The sequence below is a fragment of the Cryptomeria japonica genome, chromosome 2 (assembly GCF_030272615.1).
Source record: "Cryptomeria japonica chromosome 2, Sugi_1.0, whole genome shotgun sequence".
NCBI lineage: Eukaryota > Viridiplantae > Streptophyta > Pinopsida > Cupressales > Cupressaceae > Cryptomeria > Cryptomeria japonica.
In genome coordinates, this window is record NC_081406.1 from 106,272,743 (window position 1) to 106,288,447 (window position 15,705).

Consider the following 15,705-nt stretch of genomic DNA (forward strand, 5'->3'; position numbering starts at 1 on the left):
ACACAAGAATGTTTTGAAACAATGGAATAGTGTACATATCAAGCCTTTATTCCAAAACAAAGCACATATCAAACCCTCATGCCTAAGCTGTATAGAGTCCTTCATTGGAGCCAATTGTGGTGCGAAGATGCTTTCAGTAGTGCTCAGCAAGATGATCCTTGAAAAAGACTACTGCCTTTAAAACATCCACCATATTTATCACTTAGCAGTATGCCTAATTCCGCCTTATAGGCTTTAATGGCAATAGCCAAAACTTGATCTTTATACACATAGATTACCATTCCTATTGCCGTGTAAACATAATAAAAACTAGACTACTTTCCTAATCACAAGTTAGAGAAGAGATGACCCAGCAGAGCTTTACCTTTTTTCATGCCATACTTCTCTATGGATTCATAAAGAATAGTGTCCAGGATAGGACTATGCTTTACAAAGCCAATTGCAATTTGAACCACTTGACAATAAACTTGAATGTGGTAATTAAATTAGAAAATAAAACAAGGAACAAGTTGGGACGTGGATACCAATTTGGACAAGGCTATCTCCAAGATATCTTCCCTAGTAAAAACTTGAATTGCATGCTCAGCCCTATGACAGTGCACGTTAAACACTGATTTGATAATCTGTCATGTGATAACTCCAGATTCATGGTATTCTGATTTCTAAAAAGGAATGTGTGTCCCTTTGTTGAAATATCCACACTCTATTTAGAATAGTTACAAAGAAAAATGACCAAGCACTCGAAAGGAGAACAAGATGTAAAAGTGATTGCAGGGCACAAAAAAGAAAAATAATAACAATAGAATGGACAAATAGGAGACTAAATAAAGAAAAAAGGGCCATAAATAACTCAAAAAAAATTCACTTGTTAGACAATAATGACTGTAATTTCACAGAGATCGATTTTCACAATCAAATAAATGTTTCATAAAAAATACCTTTACGAAATTTGAGGGTTTTTCGTGTAGCTTTTCCGATACCGACATTAGGTCCACAATTTTTATTTCCTTTTTTATATTTAAATCTACCAACACTACTTGGAACAACAATATTCCTCCTAGTTCCTTTCTATCAAGCATCTCTCATTCTGAAATTCTCATGTGTTTGTTGGTTTTTTCCCTTTTCCGCCCAACAGTAAGAAAGGATGATTCTAATAGATATAGTCTTCCAGTTTTATCTTCCATGGTTCTTCATTTTGGCCATTTAAATTTTCATCTCTAAATTGTCTTCTTCCACCATTGATCCCACATGAATCTGAAATATCATGATAAATGACCAAACTACATCACTCTAATATCAGTTGTTGGTGTTTAGGTAGACCAAAGCAAACAATAATATTAAATATGATGCAAAATAAAAAAGGAAAAGGGAGAAATTCACTACAATACAAATGTAACGTGTGTTCAATAAATGTAGGATACATCCATGGAGAAATAGCCATCCGCTTTCTTTCTATTATGTAATGAAGAGAAAAATACATTCTCATAGCTTTTCACATTCCACGACCACTTATTTATCAAGTCCTTTTTGTAGTTCACAAAGGTCAATTTATATACTAAAATAATAGTAGACTCTTTTAATAAATAATGGGTAATTATTTCTTTGGGGGCACTTCCATCGATCCCCCAACTAAGGATGTTTCCCCAAGAAACCCTTGTTGGGACTAGTGCCCCCAAATTACTACAATGGAGATTTATTAATAGCCGTATACTAAAATTTAAACCCAACAACATCATTAGTATAATACAATAGTGTTGAATTTCTGGATCAATAACCTTCTCAAGATTTCTTAGCATACAATCTTGACCTCTTCCTCCTCAGATATGATAGGAATTTTGTTGTAGATGATTATTGGAAATCATTCTCTAACTCGTGTCCATTATTTTATTCTAGCTTCCCATAGATTTCTCTCAGCCTCTCTAAATTTTATAAGATATTTTTAAATATTCAATATGAAAGAGGAGTTTATGAGAAATTGGAAAACACAAACAATCCAAAATCTTGACCTTATTTGTTGAACCATTTTACTTTAGTCTCATCGTCAACATGTATTCAACCATAGTATTAATATATATTTTTTGTAGTTAAATTGTTGGATGGGCCAGCTCCCTTTAGATTAGGTTGACAATCATTGACAAAACGGGTTTTTGTCCTCGACTGAACTAGGTGAGGCTACAAACAAGGAGCGCCCTCCCTTCTCAAAATCCCTAAGGAACAAAGACCCATTAACAGGTCAGGGCTAAACCCTACATTCTAGCCCTATCTTTGGAGTGAGATCTAAGAAGCATGTGACAGCTAATATCTTGTTTGTACCTCCTTTCTCATGCTTCTCTTTCACAACCTGCCAAATCTCCTCCATCTAGACATCCCCAGCCTAAATGTGCCCATCTTCAATTTGATCTTCATTCCCGCTACCTCTCAAAGGCACTAATTCTTTAGGCTCTAACTGTTGCAACACAAGAGGATTCTCTATTTGCCTCACATTCAGATTTTGACCAGCATTATCAACCAAGACTCAATAGAAAGGGGGCCTTATCCAATTCAATGAAAGCATCCATTCCACTCTTATACAACACCTCGCTTTTATCCATCAAGTAATGGAGAGCAGTGACAAGCTTTCCCCCCCTCCTTTTTGAACATTGAGCAACAATATGTCTAGCTTGAAAATATCTTCTGCACCTGAAATGGATACCCTCATAGTCTAAGGATTACACCCAAAAACATTTCGATATTTTGATAGGAATCTATTCAAGGAGATTCTCAGTGCCATCAACATCCACAAGAATCTAGGCATAAGTAAAGTGCTTAAGATTTGACGAGCCCTCATCCACCAATAAGAAACTACTCAAAGACCTCCCCAAGAAGGTTTGTCATTGTTTCAACGTAAGCATTTGATTATCCTCCTAGCTCCAATTGTGGTCTCAAAGCACCTTATTTATGTCTTTCACATTTTTAGAAACAACAACAAAGAAACCTCGAGCACGTGGATAGATTTGAACACATCCATCAACAATGAGTTCTCAGTTCTCAAAGATATATTTGTGAAGATCTATAAGGCTTGTCCAAATAACTCTTAAATTCTTAATCAACCCTAACCCAAAAAAACCTTGTCATTGTGTTCAACCTCCTCTTCAACACCACCTGCAAGTTCCACACAAATTGATTTTGGAGGGGAAAGCATGTAGCTTTAGTGATTATTGCCCCATTCCTCCCCATAGCCTATCTTAAGAACCCCTACCCTCCACCAAAGGAAGATGCCAAGTCAAGGGAGAAACCATTAGGGAATTCAAACCAATCATTGGGAAGGCAACATTTCCCATCCCATTCAATAATGGCACCCCCTCTATTCTAATGATCTAGTCTATCTAAAGAACCCCTACCCTCCACCCAAGGAAGACGCCAAGTCAAGGGAGAACCCATTAGGGCATTCAAACCAATCATTGGGAAGGCAACATTTCTTGTCCCATTCAATAATGGCATCCCATCTCTTCTATAAATAAAGCTACAAATAGCTCCTATAAGATAACAAATTCCTCCTGTTAGTACGACAGGACAAATACATCATTGTAGTTCATAGGTCTAGTCTATATTTTTTTTTGTGAATGTGTATCAACCTCTATCGTCCACAATATATATATATATATATATATATATATATATATATATATATTACCATTGCGGTCACTTACAATAGAGTCATATGTGAAACCTTTTCTTAACTTCAAGTCGTTCTAGTAGAATAAGTCACTAGCAACATGGAAAGTTTCTCACTACAAGATATTGATATCAAAAATTTCATACACAACGATAACAAAACCTTACATGCCTCTATAAAATATGTACAAAGAAATGGAAGGCCAACTAAAACCTCCATGCACCTACAACCTAAAGATACTAAAACTACTATACGAAGAAGCTTATGGATTAAAAAACCTTATGGTTGCTAATGCCAAGAATGTGGTGGGAAAAAGTTCCTTAAATATTACATGATTACCACCCAACCTTACATAGAGTGAGGAAAATGCTACAAAGAAAACCCTCCCAACCTTTATAAGAAAAATTGCAATTTTATTTCATTGTAAATTCTCTTCACATGTAATACAAAGAAAACATGTCTTTATAATAATGCAAACTAGAATAGTTTTTAATATTAAATATATAAAACCAGCCTAACCTTAAAATAATTAGTTAGTATTTGATACCAAGTCAGAAACCAAGATCCTTCTATCAAAATAGTTGCACAAGTTAGAGGGTAAAAGATGGACAATTGTGTACCTCACAAGTTATTAGATATGAAAGCATGCAAACTAGAAAATGAAAATATAGATAAATATGATTTAACTCCTAATTTATTAATCATAATAGATGTACAAAATTATTTTTCAAAGGAGAGCAATCAACACCTTGAATGTTAGGATGCAACTCCACGCAAACAAAAACAAAAAAACCGCAACTTAATAAGGTTATCTCATAAAAAGGAAAAATCCAAGAGAGAATATATCGTTGAATGCTCTACTCTAACATTACCGGTTAAAGAAAAAATCCAAGAGAGAATATATTTGTGGCCTACATTGCTTTTAAAATGGCTATCTGTGGTAGATTCAAGAAAGTCTAGCTAGAAAGTGATTCGCTAAATATAATCAACTTCTTAATTAAAAAGACTATCCCAACCTGGACGATTAATCATTTAATGCGGGAGTGTTTTGATATGATTGCTGAATTTGAGCCAATTCAAATTTTGCAAGTTTTTAGAGAGGGTAACAAGTCTACAGACCACGTGGAAAATCTTGGTGTTGCTAGAGATGATGAAAAGTGGTGGTGGGAAGGGGATTCCTTTCCATTTAAGTTGTGTGAATTGGTGAGGGGGGATGCCGAAAATCTCTCTCCGTATGACAACTTTTCACATGTGTAAAGCTATTCATATAAATCTATGGTGGTGACCTTTCCTATGGGTCTAGTTTGTTATCATCTGCCTGAAGCCTAGTTAAATAGTGTTACTAATAAAATGTAGAGAGGCAACAATCTTATGGGGGGAGACAAGAACAAATTGGAAGAGTCTTTAGGCGAGCTTTGGGAGAAAAATTAAGAGGTCTATAGGGAAGCTGGTGACAGAGGTATGGAACCTTTTTATCAGAAAACTCCATGGTCAGAACCACCAGCTCATGGATTTCTTTTTTTGAAATTGGAATAATGGGGTTCTAATTGTGTATGGGGCGGAGTTCAGGATTCATGAACCCTTCATCATTGAGATTTCTAGGCTTAGCATGGAGGGTAAAAAATTCTATTGGGAGAGAAAAAATTCAGACGAAGCCCTCTCAATCTTCTACGATAAAAAGAGTGACCGAAGCAGAGTCAAGAAGAACGAGGATGGAGGCTACAATCGAAAGGACCTTCTGAAGCTCTGAGCAGATATAGCGAAATTTATTGTGAGGTACATAACCCTTGATGGCCACTATGCTAGTATATTTTCCTATCATTTTACTATTCTGAACCACTTGAGGCATGATAAAATATTTTCAATTCCATTTTATTTGTTGTCATATCTTGAGAATTCCATCCATAAGAATTTTGAGAATGAGGAAAACCCAGTTCTGCATGAGGGTTTAATCCTCCTGGTTGTGGAGTTTTCTAGGGCTCGTAAGGTTAGACCCTTCCCAGCTCAGAGAAACCCTAAACCCTTGGCCAACTAGGAGGTGCATGATATTTCACATACGGAGTTTGGCAAGGCGGAGGGCAGAGTTTCTATGGATTGGAATGACATCCATGTTTCGGATGATTCAGAGTATAAGCCCTCAGAGGATGAGGGTCCCCCACAAAAGCCCACACCTGGCACAAATAGTAGTGGGAAAAATCTACCTACATGGGCAGCAAAAATTTTGAAATCCCATCTGTCTCATCCCCAAAATCTCGGCCCCCAAAACCGTAAAAAACAAAAACTGGAAAAAAAGGTAGAGATTCAAAGAAAAGGGGAAAATGAAATATGACTTGATATTCCCCTTAATGTGGACCCCAATGAGATTAAATGTGACTAAATGTATGTTGACAAGCTTCTGGCCAATTTCTTGGTTAACCAGGAGAAATGCTTTTGATGGGTGTTTGATGAAATTTATTTACTAAAAAAGGGGATCAAGGATATTGTGGACTCTTTCACGGAGAATCTGACGCCTGATAAAACTGACAAACTCCTGAAGTTGTCCCAAAAAATCTTGTAAGCCATTAAGGTCATGAAGACAAAATTGAGAACATGAGACTAGGATTGATAGGTTGGAGGATGAAATCTAGGATTTAAAGAGTAAGCTTAAGGGTCTGGTGGAATATAGTAAGGAGGCGATGTATAACAGTGTCAAAGGCCTCAAAAGAGTCAACGAGGAAATCCCCTTACAGAAAGCTCACGTGACCAGATCTGTACTATCCTCAGACATTAACCGCGAAAAGGGAATCCAAGATATGCAGGCATCTACGGGGCCCACTACCAGGACTAGGACCAAAAAATAGGAAAGAGGCAGTTCGAGGTTCATCATTAAAGAACTCCAGGAGATCAATAACAAAGAAATCCAGAAAAATACTGAGCTTTTGAAAGCGCCTACTTAGTTTTTTGGCTGGTGTTTCTTGTTTCCATTCTGCTTTTTGTGGTTAGACTTGCTGGGCCGTGTCCCCTGTTTTGTTGTTGTTTAGCAGTTGGTTAGTTTCTAGTTAACTCTGAATTAATGGATGGATTTGGGTTTCGGATCCCCATAAAACTCATTTATCTTAATCAAAAGCATTACCGATTGGGTAGTCTTGCAATTGGAAATAAGTGGTAATGTTTTTTTGTGTAAAGATATGCGTAGAAAAGTTTGACTTTGTATGTTTTTTCCTTTTCTCTTGAAGACATGGCACTTGTAAGATATTTTGATTTAAATTGGGTACCTATTGTGAAGATGAGAGAAATTCTACTAAATTTTATCTATCTTATTTATTAGACCATTTTATGTTGTGGCAAAAATCAACGTACTATTGAATTCTCAATTATGGACAATGAATATCTAGTAGAAAGTGATGTAGATAAAGAAATAGATTTCTAATAATCGGTAAATTTGTCACCCCAATGAAATCAAATATGAACTATTAGCTCTCCAAACCATTCTCTGCAACTCTACATGTTGCATACAAAACCTCCGGCCATAGTCCCATTGTCAACCTAGGTTACTGAATCAAAATCATAATAAGAATGTAGGAAATTGAGATCCAAAAATTATGGTAGGTTCTCCCTTCATAGATTTATCCTATTCTAATCCTAGAAGGGAAATCCCTTGATTTCATGTAGGAGATTTCAAGAGAAATAATATCCATGCAATGTGGCTTGAAAAAAGCCTTCGGCTTTCACATATGAAGCACAAAAAATAAAATCACTAAACTTCACAATAAAAAAAGCAAATGAAATATATATAAAAAAGGTAACAATACGTATAGAAACAAATATTTCCTGGAAGTAAAACTGAGAAAATAGTTATAACATACCTTTATGTGAACCACTTTGCATAATGCATATACATGTATAAATTACATTTAAATTAATACTAACCTTTATACATTTCATCAACTCAAGATCACTAAGGATTTCTAATTGCCGATATCGATCAAATCATGGTCGAAAGGAAAATACAACTTACGCTTACGCTAACAAGAAATAGTAGATGTTTGATGGAAATGATTTGATAAAAGGGAAACAAGATTGATGCCTTCCTAAATTGTAAATAAAGATAAAACGTGACAACAAATAGAGACCGATGTAAACCTTATGTATAAGGAAATAGAAATACAAATTTAAGCCAAAAAACTAAGAAACATTCAACATTTAATTCCACTTCAATATTCATTATGCATATAGAGATAAGTGATAGTTTACATTGAATGTATTTAGTTCAAACACGATAACTACTAGATATGTAAGGGGACATCCAAAAGTGAATGAATCATAATTAGCAATGCAGTTTCATATCTAAGTCTTGACAATTGAAATCCTCATCTTTTAAGCATTTAAACATAAATTAGCTTCTCCCCTAGAAAAATCACAACCGGCCTACACAAAACAAACTAAAACAACCTATGTGCACAATATCTTACATCCACACATATGTATATTTTCAATTACAAATCAATCTCATGGCATACGACAGGACAATAATTAATAGAGTTCAAGTACACAAGGTTGCCTCCTATATTATTTTAGAGGGAAAAAGTAGTTGCAAAATGAAAGCTGCATAATTTGAAGATATTTTGGATTTGATATGTTATCGTAGCTTCTAATTACTATAAGAATAATTGGACATGATTATTCTCAAGAGAAAACACATAAAAATAAACAACATTGGTGATTCCATGAAGGCAAGAGCAGTATGACGTGTTCGTGTTGAAAGGTCAAGAGTCGCGAAGAACTTGACATTTTACCCGCAGTAGATACAAATTAATTGCTAGTCATTTGTTATTTTGGTAGCCTGGCAGGCCATTTGTACGAATTATTATCTTGGAATGATAAATAAAGAATGCGAGTTTGAGGGTGTGGGAGCCATATTACACGAACTTGTCCTGAATGGAATCGACAATTGTTTGATCGCTTCGGAAGGCCTTCGTCAATACAGAAACTGGGATAGCAGGATTCGCTGCAAAGAGAGAATTGGCAGAAACCTGAACTCCAGGATTCTGGCTGCTCAAGGCAGCGATGGCCACTGCATTTCGATGTCCCACATTCTGTTGGAAGTGCAGCAATCCCTTGGGAAACACAAACACGTCTCCTTTCATTAACATCTTGCTGTAAAACTTGTTTGTAGTATCGATGAAGCCCACAGAGAGGTGGCCTTCAAGCAAAACCAAGATTTCAGTGGCTCTTGGATGGGTGTGAGGAGGATTAATTCCACCCACAGCGAAGTCAATGCGGACCAACGATATCCCCAGTGTGTTAAGCCCCGCAATCTGGTTAACGTTCGCCGCTGTTACGTTAGAGCCTACAGCGTTGCTTGTATCTCCTTCTCGTCCCAGACCTCGGAAGAAGAAGTCCTCCGATGAAACCACTTTCGAGTCCTTGCAAGAGAAGCCGTTCACCAAAACTGCACATGTATTCATATTCGGTTAGTAATTTTACATGCACACACAGAGCTGAATTCAGCTAAGAAAGAAAGAAAGAATCACAGAAATCTGTACCTTGGCCTTGCCTATCTGCAACACAGAAATCTTGCAAGGAGTCGGGATCTGCTCCCATCACATGCTCGCTGCAACAACATATAAATACACACAGGAAAATGAAGCTTAAGCGCAACCAGCTTGCCATTTCTTAATTCCCACAAGAGTTTATCAACACGAACACTCAGAGAGAGAGAGAGAGAGAGAGAGAGAGAGAGAGAGAGAGAGAGAGGGGCGTGAATTTGATTGAACTGCAAATCATGACATAACATTATATAGTGCAAATTTTGAACGAGATATACATAGTCAGGACGGCAACAGCGCGTAAATCCTTTTAATATCAATTAAACACCGAATCCATTCAAACTACCCCTAGATGAGTAGCTTCGTTACGATATTATCAGGGCAACTTTTAAAATTCAATTTGCCAAGAGGAGAATAAATCCAAAATTTACGAATTTTGTCTATTGTCTTTGTTAAGACTTGATTTGTTTGCTCTTGGTGAAGAATTCACAGTGAGAAGCGATCAACCTTTGATCAGCAGTCCGCGTCTGTTTCTTAGTTTATATCTATTTAAAATAACTGCAATTTTGTATTAATTAAAATCCCACGATTGGTGGCTTCTTGGCTCAATATTAGAGGTCATTCAAACATGTAGAGAGATATCATCGCTCATAAACAAACGACTTTAAACTATTTTCTTGCTTCATTGATAAATCTATAATATCTGATTACAGGGCAGCGGCAGAGGTCAATTTCAAGCGTATGTAGAATATTTTGAAAATAAACGTGTACCACTGATCTAATCTCTGCGTTTACCGTTTTCACTACTCTTTATTGAATTGGCTGATCGGTACGGTGTCTTTGGTTTGCTTTGACTCACCTCATCACTGAAAATTGATTAGCATATTAGGTCACGTTGCTTCACCCCCAAAGGATGGGAAAAGAGCACATACCCTAGGCCTAGGTTAGGGTGATGCACTAAATCCATGCTTAAACACTGCTATGTTCACATCGCTCAAACCACATACAAACACTGAGCCGAAGTTCACATCACATTCTTAAATAGTAGGCAAATTCACATTACATTTAATCGATTACTAATATGACAATGGCTTATTATTAATCGAGTGAGCTTTGGCATGCAAATAAGTCATCACATTCTTAAATTGTAGGCAAATTCACATTACATTTAATTGATTACTAATCTGACAATGGCTTATTATTAATCGAGTGAATTTTGGCATGGCAATAAGTCGTCGATTTTAGGTTTCTAAATATATGCATGACAAAATTTAATCAAAGATGTTCCATTCTCTTCTCTTGAAGACTTGACACTTACAGGATATTATAATTTAGATTTAGACTAGGTAGGTTGTGGAGATGAGAGAAAATCTACTGAAGTTTATGGTTGTACAATTAATTTTTGTGTAATTTCATGGTGTATCAAGAGGCAACCTACTGTATCCTTCTCAATTACAAATGAAGAATATTCTAGCCCTAGATTGGTCGCTTCTTGCCCCTAAACCTTGAAGAATGTTAATGACGACGTTAAGCATACGAAGGAGGCTCAATATTAATCAATGTACAAGTGCTGATTCATACATATATAAAGCTATGAATATTTTCATAAGCTATATTGTCTTCTCTATTGTTCATGGTCTTGTGCTTTCTTTTAAATACAATCATGTGTAATTCAAAGACCATCAAATATTCTAATTAATTGTTTCTTGAGAATGGCTCATGGGAACTTTATTTCAAGTAAGGAAGTGAATTTTTCACCGTTATTTTGTTTACCATTGCATAGATCTCCATTATTATGATCTCATATTTCACATTACACAAAAATTGCTTGAATTTTTTTCCCTCGGTCTACAAGTGTGATAATTGATCATTTAAGAAGGTGTAGGAACCATTTTAATTCTTTTCTAATATAATTCATAGAATTGGCCTCGTAAATTAAATATCGCTCTAATCAGTTTCTTGTCATGCTCTGTCAAATTCATTCACGTTGCAATTCCCACATTTAATCATGTGCACATGGACACAAAATTCTAAAAAAACAAAAATGATTCTCAAATAGTATATTAATCGTGCTACTTCACCTCAAAGATGGGGAAACAATGCATAGATTAGGGTGATGCATACAAGCCATGCCTAAACACTAATATGTTCACAAAGCTCAAACTACTACCTCAATAATAAAAAAATTGACAATTGTACAAATGCTTTGCCAGAGTTCACATTACATTCCAAAATAGTAGTTCTAGATAGCTTTAGTATTTTATAGTCAATCCGATTTCTTGTCTTAGATTATAGCACAATATAATAGGTTTATAGTTTTCATGCATTCATCTAATATCCTATGTGTCATTCTTCTATATTGAAATATGGATAATATAAGCAAGCCTTAGTCAAATTAATCCCATTATAATGAGTCATAGATGTGTTAATCTAGTTTCATTTTTACATCCAATAGGTTCTAATAGCATCTAGATCTCTAGAGAATACTTAAATCGAATTTATGCATCTAAATTAACATACCTAAACACTAAATTTTCTACTCTTACTATATATACGCTATCAGCCAATAATGTTACCCTTATATCAATAAATGTACTAGATATTGAAATTCCCTAGGTTTAGTTTGTCTCTTCAACTTCAAATTGTTTTTTTGTGAAATTTTGTATGAATTATAAGAGATATAAGATTTGTTTCTAGGATCTCGCGAGTCTAGCTTTATCTATTAATTTCATGCTGGGATTTATTAGAATTTTTTTTTATTGGTAAATTTTCAAATTATTCATATATCCAAATTATTTTACAACACGAGCACATTCTTAAAGTGCATATAAATATACAAATAGCTCCCTATTTATTAAGTTCGCATTAATTTATTGGTGACGCATAGCTATCCTATATCTACCCAAGCAATAATTCTATACATTAAGGCCTTAGAGAAAAGAATTCGATTGACCTAGTGAATATTTCATTTCTCCTTCTTATCATTCTGGTTAAAAGAAGTTGCTCTTTTACATTGACCCTCTTCCCACATTTCACACTACAACTATGCTCGATAATTCCCAAGCAAAGGGAGGGTGGATGACCTCAGCTAGCATTTTTTGAAAGAAAAATTAAATAATTTTTTTAAAAAAAAAATTTAATGTATATTTTTTAAATCCTTCAAGTGCCAACCCTGTAAGAGGATATTTTGGGGGCCTAATAAGTACCTACACGTGGTCTCTTTGCTGTAATTTATTTTTTTCACTTGTCTTTGACTTAAAACACGGTATTTTCTACATCAATTTTTCCATCATTGATTTTTACCACTTGTCTTTGATTTAAAACACTAATGTCTTCTCTTTTTATTCTCATTTGGCATTCAGATGATACATAGAGAAATAAAAGGGCGGTAACTTGCTTAAAGCATAGAGTGTAAAATCCTAGCATATCGTCTCAAATTATATTTCTTTTATTTATCTGTCTCGGGTGATATTTACTTTATTTTATTTCTATGTGTTGACGACTGATCTACTCTAGGTACAAGGTATTGTTGCACTAAATAGAGAAAATAATGGTAAGGGTAAATAGTAACCTTCTGAGAAAAGGTATATTTATAGAGGAAAACCATAGAATTTAAGTTTATAGCCAAGGAATAAGCTTGTTACAACACAAAACAAAAAAATCTAATCCCTTTTAAGAGTTGTAAAAATTATTAGTGTCCATAGAAGACCATTAAATATTATCCTCCAAGATTTTCAAAGAATAGAGATAGATAAATGGGATGAATATGAAGAGGATGAGTGAGATGAAGTTGTCGAGTCGATTTACCTCGAGGAGGGCAGACGTATTGAACATTACAATATGGGAGGAGAAGAGTTGGGAGACTGGCATAAAGCTAGTGAATTGTGTTACCCCGAGGAAGGAAAGATATTCAAGACAACAATGCAAGAGTAGAAGAGTTTGAAGATTGTAATAAAAGGAATGCAACCTATCACGATAAGAGGCCAATTTTTAAAAAAATTAAAATATTTGGATGTGAAGCGTTTGTGCAGCCAAATAATAAGATCAAACAAGATGAATTCGATACGACATTTTTTAGTTCATCTATCTTGTCTATGATTGTCAAAATAAAGGATACAAGTGGCATCATCCTAGAATGGAATAAATCGAGTAAGAACTTTTGTAAGAGTATGTGAAAGTGTAAGACTAAATTCATGTTTCATGGAAGAAATGAGAAGCCTATACGATAACTAGTGACTAGAGAGCATAAAATGTTTTTGATACACTCGTGACTATTATATAATTGTTTGCTCATTTTAATTATTCCAGAAAAAAAAAAATCATGATTGAACGATTAGTATAAATAGCCTACTCGTCAGTAGATATATATTATAGTCTCCAAGGTCCTTGATTTAATTATATATGGATAGTCTCTAAAACTCCTTGTATTAATGTTAGAATACTCCATTTCCTTTGCATTTCATGAACTTGCCCGTTTAATTTACAACACATTATTCATTACTTCAAAAATAGGATGTGCACGCATCCTCTGATACCTAAGAGTGATTAGAAATATCAATCTTCCTATTTACTGGATAGCCTAATTGGACCAAACTGGTTGAGCCACACCGTAATGAATCTATTTCTTTCATATTCTCCATATTGGGCTTGCCATAAGCATAAGGAAACAAAGGCTACAAGTTTGCCTACTTGAAGAGCATCGTAGATCTCATATTCTACACAATATTTTTCAATGATCTTTTCTTGAGATTAGCATTGTGCATTATTGCATGCAGATTGTAGAGAGTCATCTTGATGTATGTCACATGATGAATTTTCTACTTTCGTTGTGATGCATAATATATTTCTAAACAATGAATCTCTTTGTGATATTTCACTTCCAACATCTTGTAATATTGGAAAACTTCACAAGTAACCTATTAAAAAATATTTCAAGTGACCAACAACAAAAATACGCTACATCCATACATTTATATATATTTTTAATTACAATTTGGTATTATAGAATAAGAGAAAAATGAATAAGCATTCAACTACACAAAATTTTCCATTGTATCATTTTTCTGCTAATGTTAGTTACATAGTGATAGGGTCAATATCGCTTGAATCGAAAGTAAAATGGTGATATCCTTAAAAAAAATTAAAGGGATAAATCCTAAACCCTTTCTATTTAATATTCAATATTAAGAAGTATAGTGAATAAGGAGTAGAACGGAATTGACATAAAACCCATAACTGTCTCAACGATGATTGATATGAGGACCAAAGTACAAAAATAAAAGGCCCTAGTTATCAGAGAGCCATATAAGATGAGGATCCCATTCACAAAATATTCTCTAATACAAGAAAATCTATATATGTCCAAAACATTCAACAGACTCTAACTAGTATAAAGGTATAGACAATGAGATGCCCATTTAAAAAATCATCTCTACAATAATAAAATTTAAATAATCACATGATATTGACCCTACAGCAAACTAGAGATAGATTTATTTTAGATAGAACACGAGGGGCCAAAATGTAAGAGAGAAAAACTTCTACTACTGAGCTGCTTGAGATTAGAACCAGATACAAATTCCCCATGATTTCTACACAAGAATCTTTTGAAACAATGGAATAGTGTACATATCAAGCCTTTATTCCAAAACAAAGCATATATCAAACCCTCATGCCTAAGCTGTATAGAGTCCTTCATTGGAGCCAATGGTGGTGCGGAGATGCTTTCAGTAGTGCTCAGCAAGATGATCCTTGAAAAAGACTACTGCCTTTAAAACATTCACCATATTTATCACTTAGCAGTATGCCTAATTCCGCCTTATAGGCTTTAATGGCAATAGCCAAAACTTGATCTTTATACACATAGATTACCATTCCTATTGCCGTGTAAACATAATAAAAACTAGACTACTTTCCTAATCACAAGTTAGAGAAGAGATGACCCAGCAGAGCTTTACCTTTTCTCATGCCATACTTCTCTATGGATTCATAAAGAATAGTGTCCAGGATAGGACTATGCTTTACAAAGCCAATTGCAATTTGAACCACTTGACAATAAACTTGAATGTGGTAATTAAATTAGAAAATAAAACAAGGAACAAGTTGGGACGTGGATACCAATTCGGACAAGGCTATCTCCAAGATATCTTCCCTAGTCAAAACTTGATTTGCATGCTCAGCCCTATGACAGTGCACGTTAAACACTGATTTGATAATCTATCATGTGATAACTCCAGATTCATGGTATTCTGATTTCTAAAATGGAATGTGTGTCCCTTTGTTGAAATATCCACACTCTATTTAGAATAGTTACAAAGAAAAATGACCAAGCACTCGAAAGGAGAACAAGATGTAAAAGTGATTGCAGGGCACAAAAAAGAAAAATAATAACAATAGAATGGACAAATAGGAGACTAAATAAAGAAAAAAGGGCCATAAATAACTCAAAAAAAATTCACTTGTTAGACAATAATGACTATAATTTCACAGAGATTGATTTTCACAATCAAATAAATGTTTCAT

General features: G+C 34.7%; 1 protein-coding gene across 1 annotated transcript; it reads right to left on the bottom strand.

The window, feature by feature from the left end:
- Positions 1-8,553: 8,553 nt before the first annotated feature.
- On the bottom strand, positions 8,554-9,307 carry LOC131054280 (putative germin-like protein 2-1). Its single transcript, XM_057988757.1, has 2 exons — positions 9,181-9,307; positions 8,554-9,086 (listed from the first exon to the last, which is right to left on the bottom strand). Exons 1-2 carry the CDS (start codon positions 9,305-9,307, stop codon positions 8,554-8,556), a joined length of 660 nt encoding a protein of 219 aa, XP_057844740.1.
- Between the last annotated feature and the right edge of the window lie 6,398 nt (positions 9,308-15,705).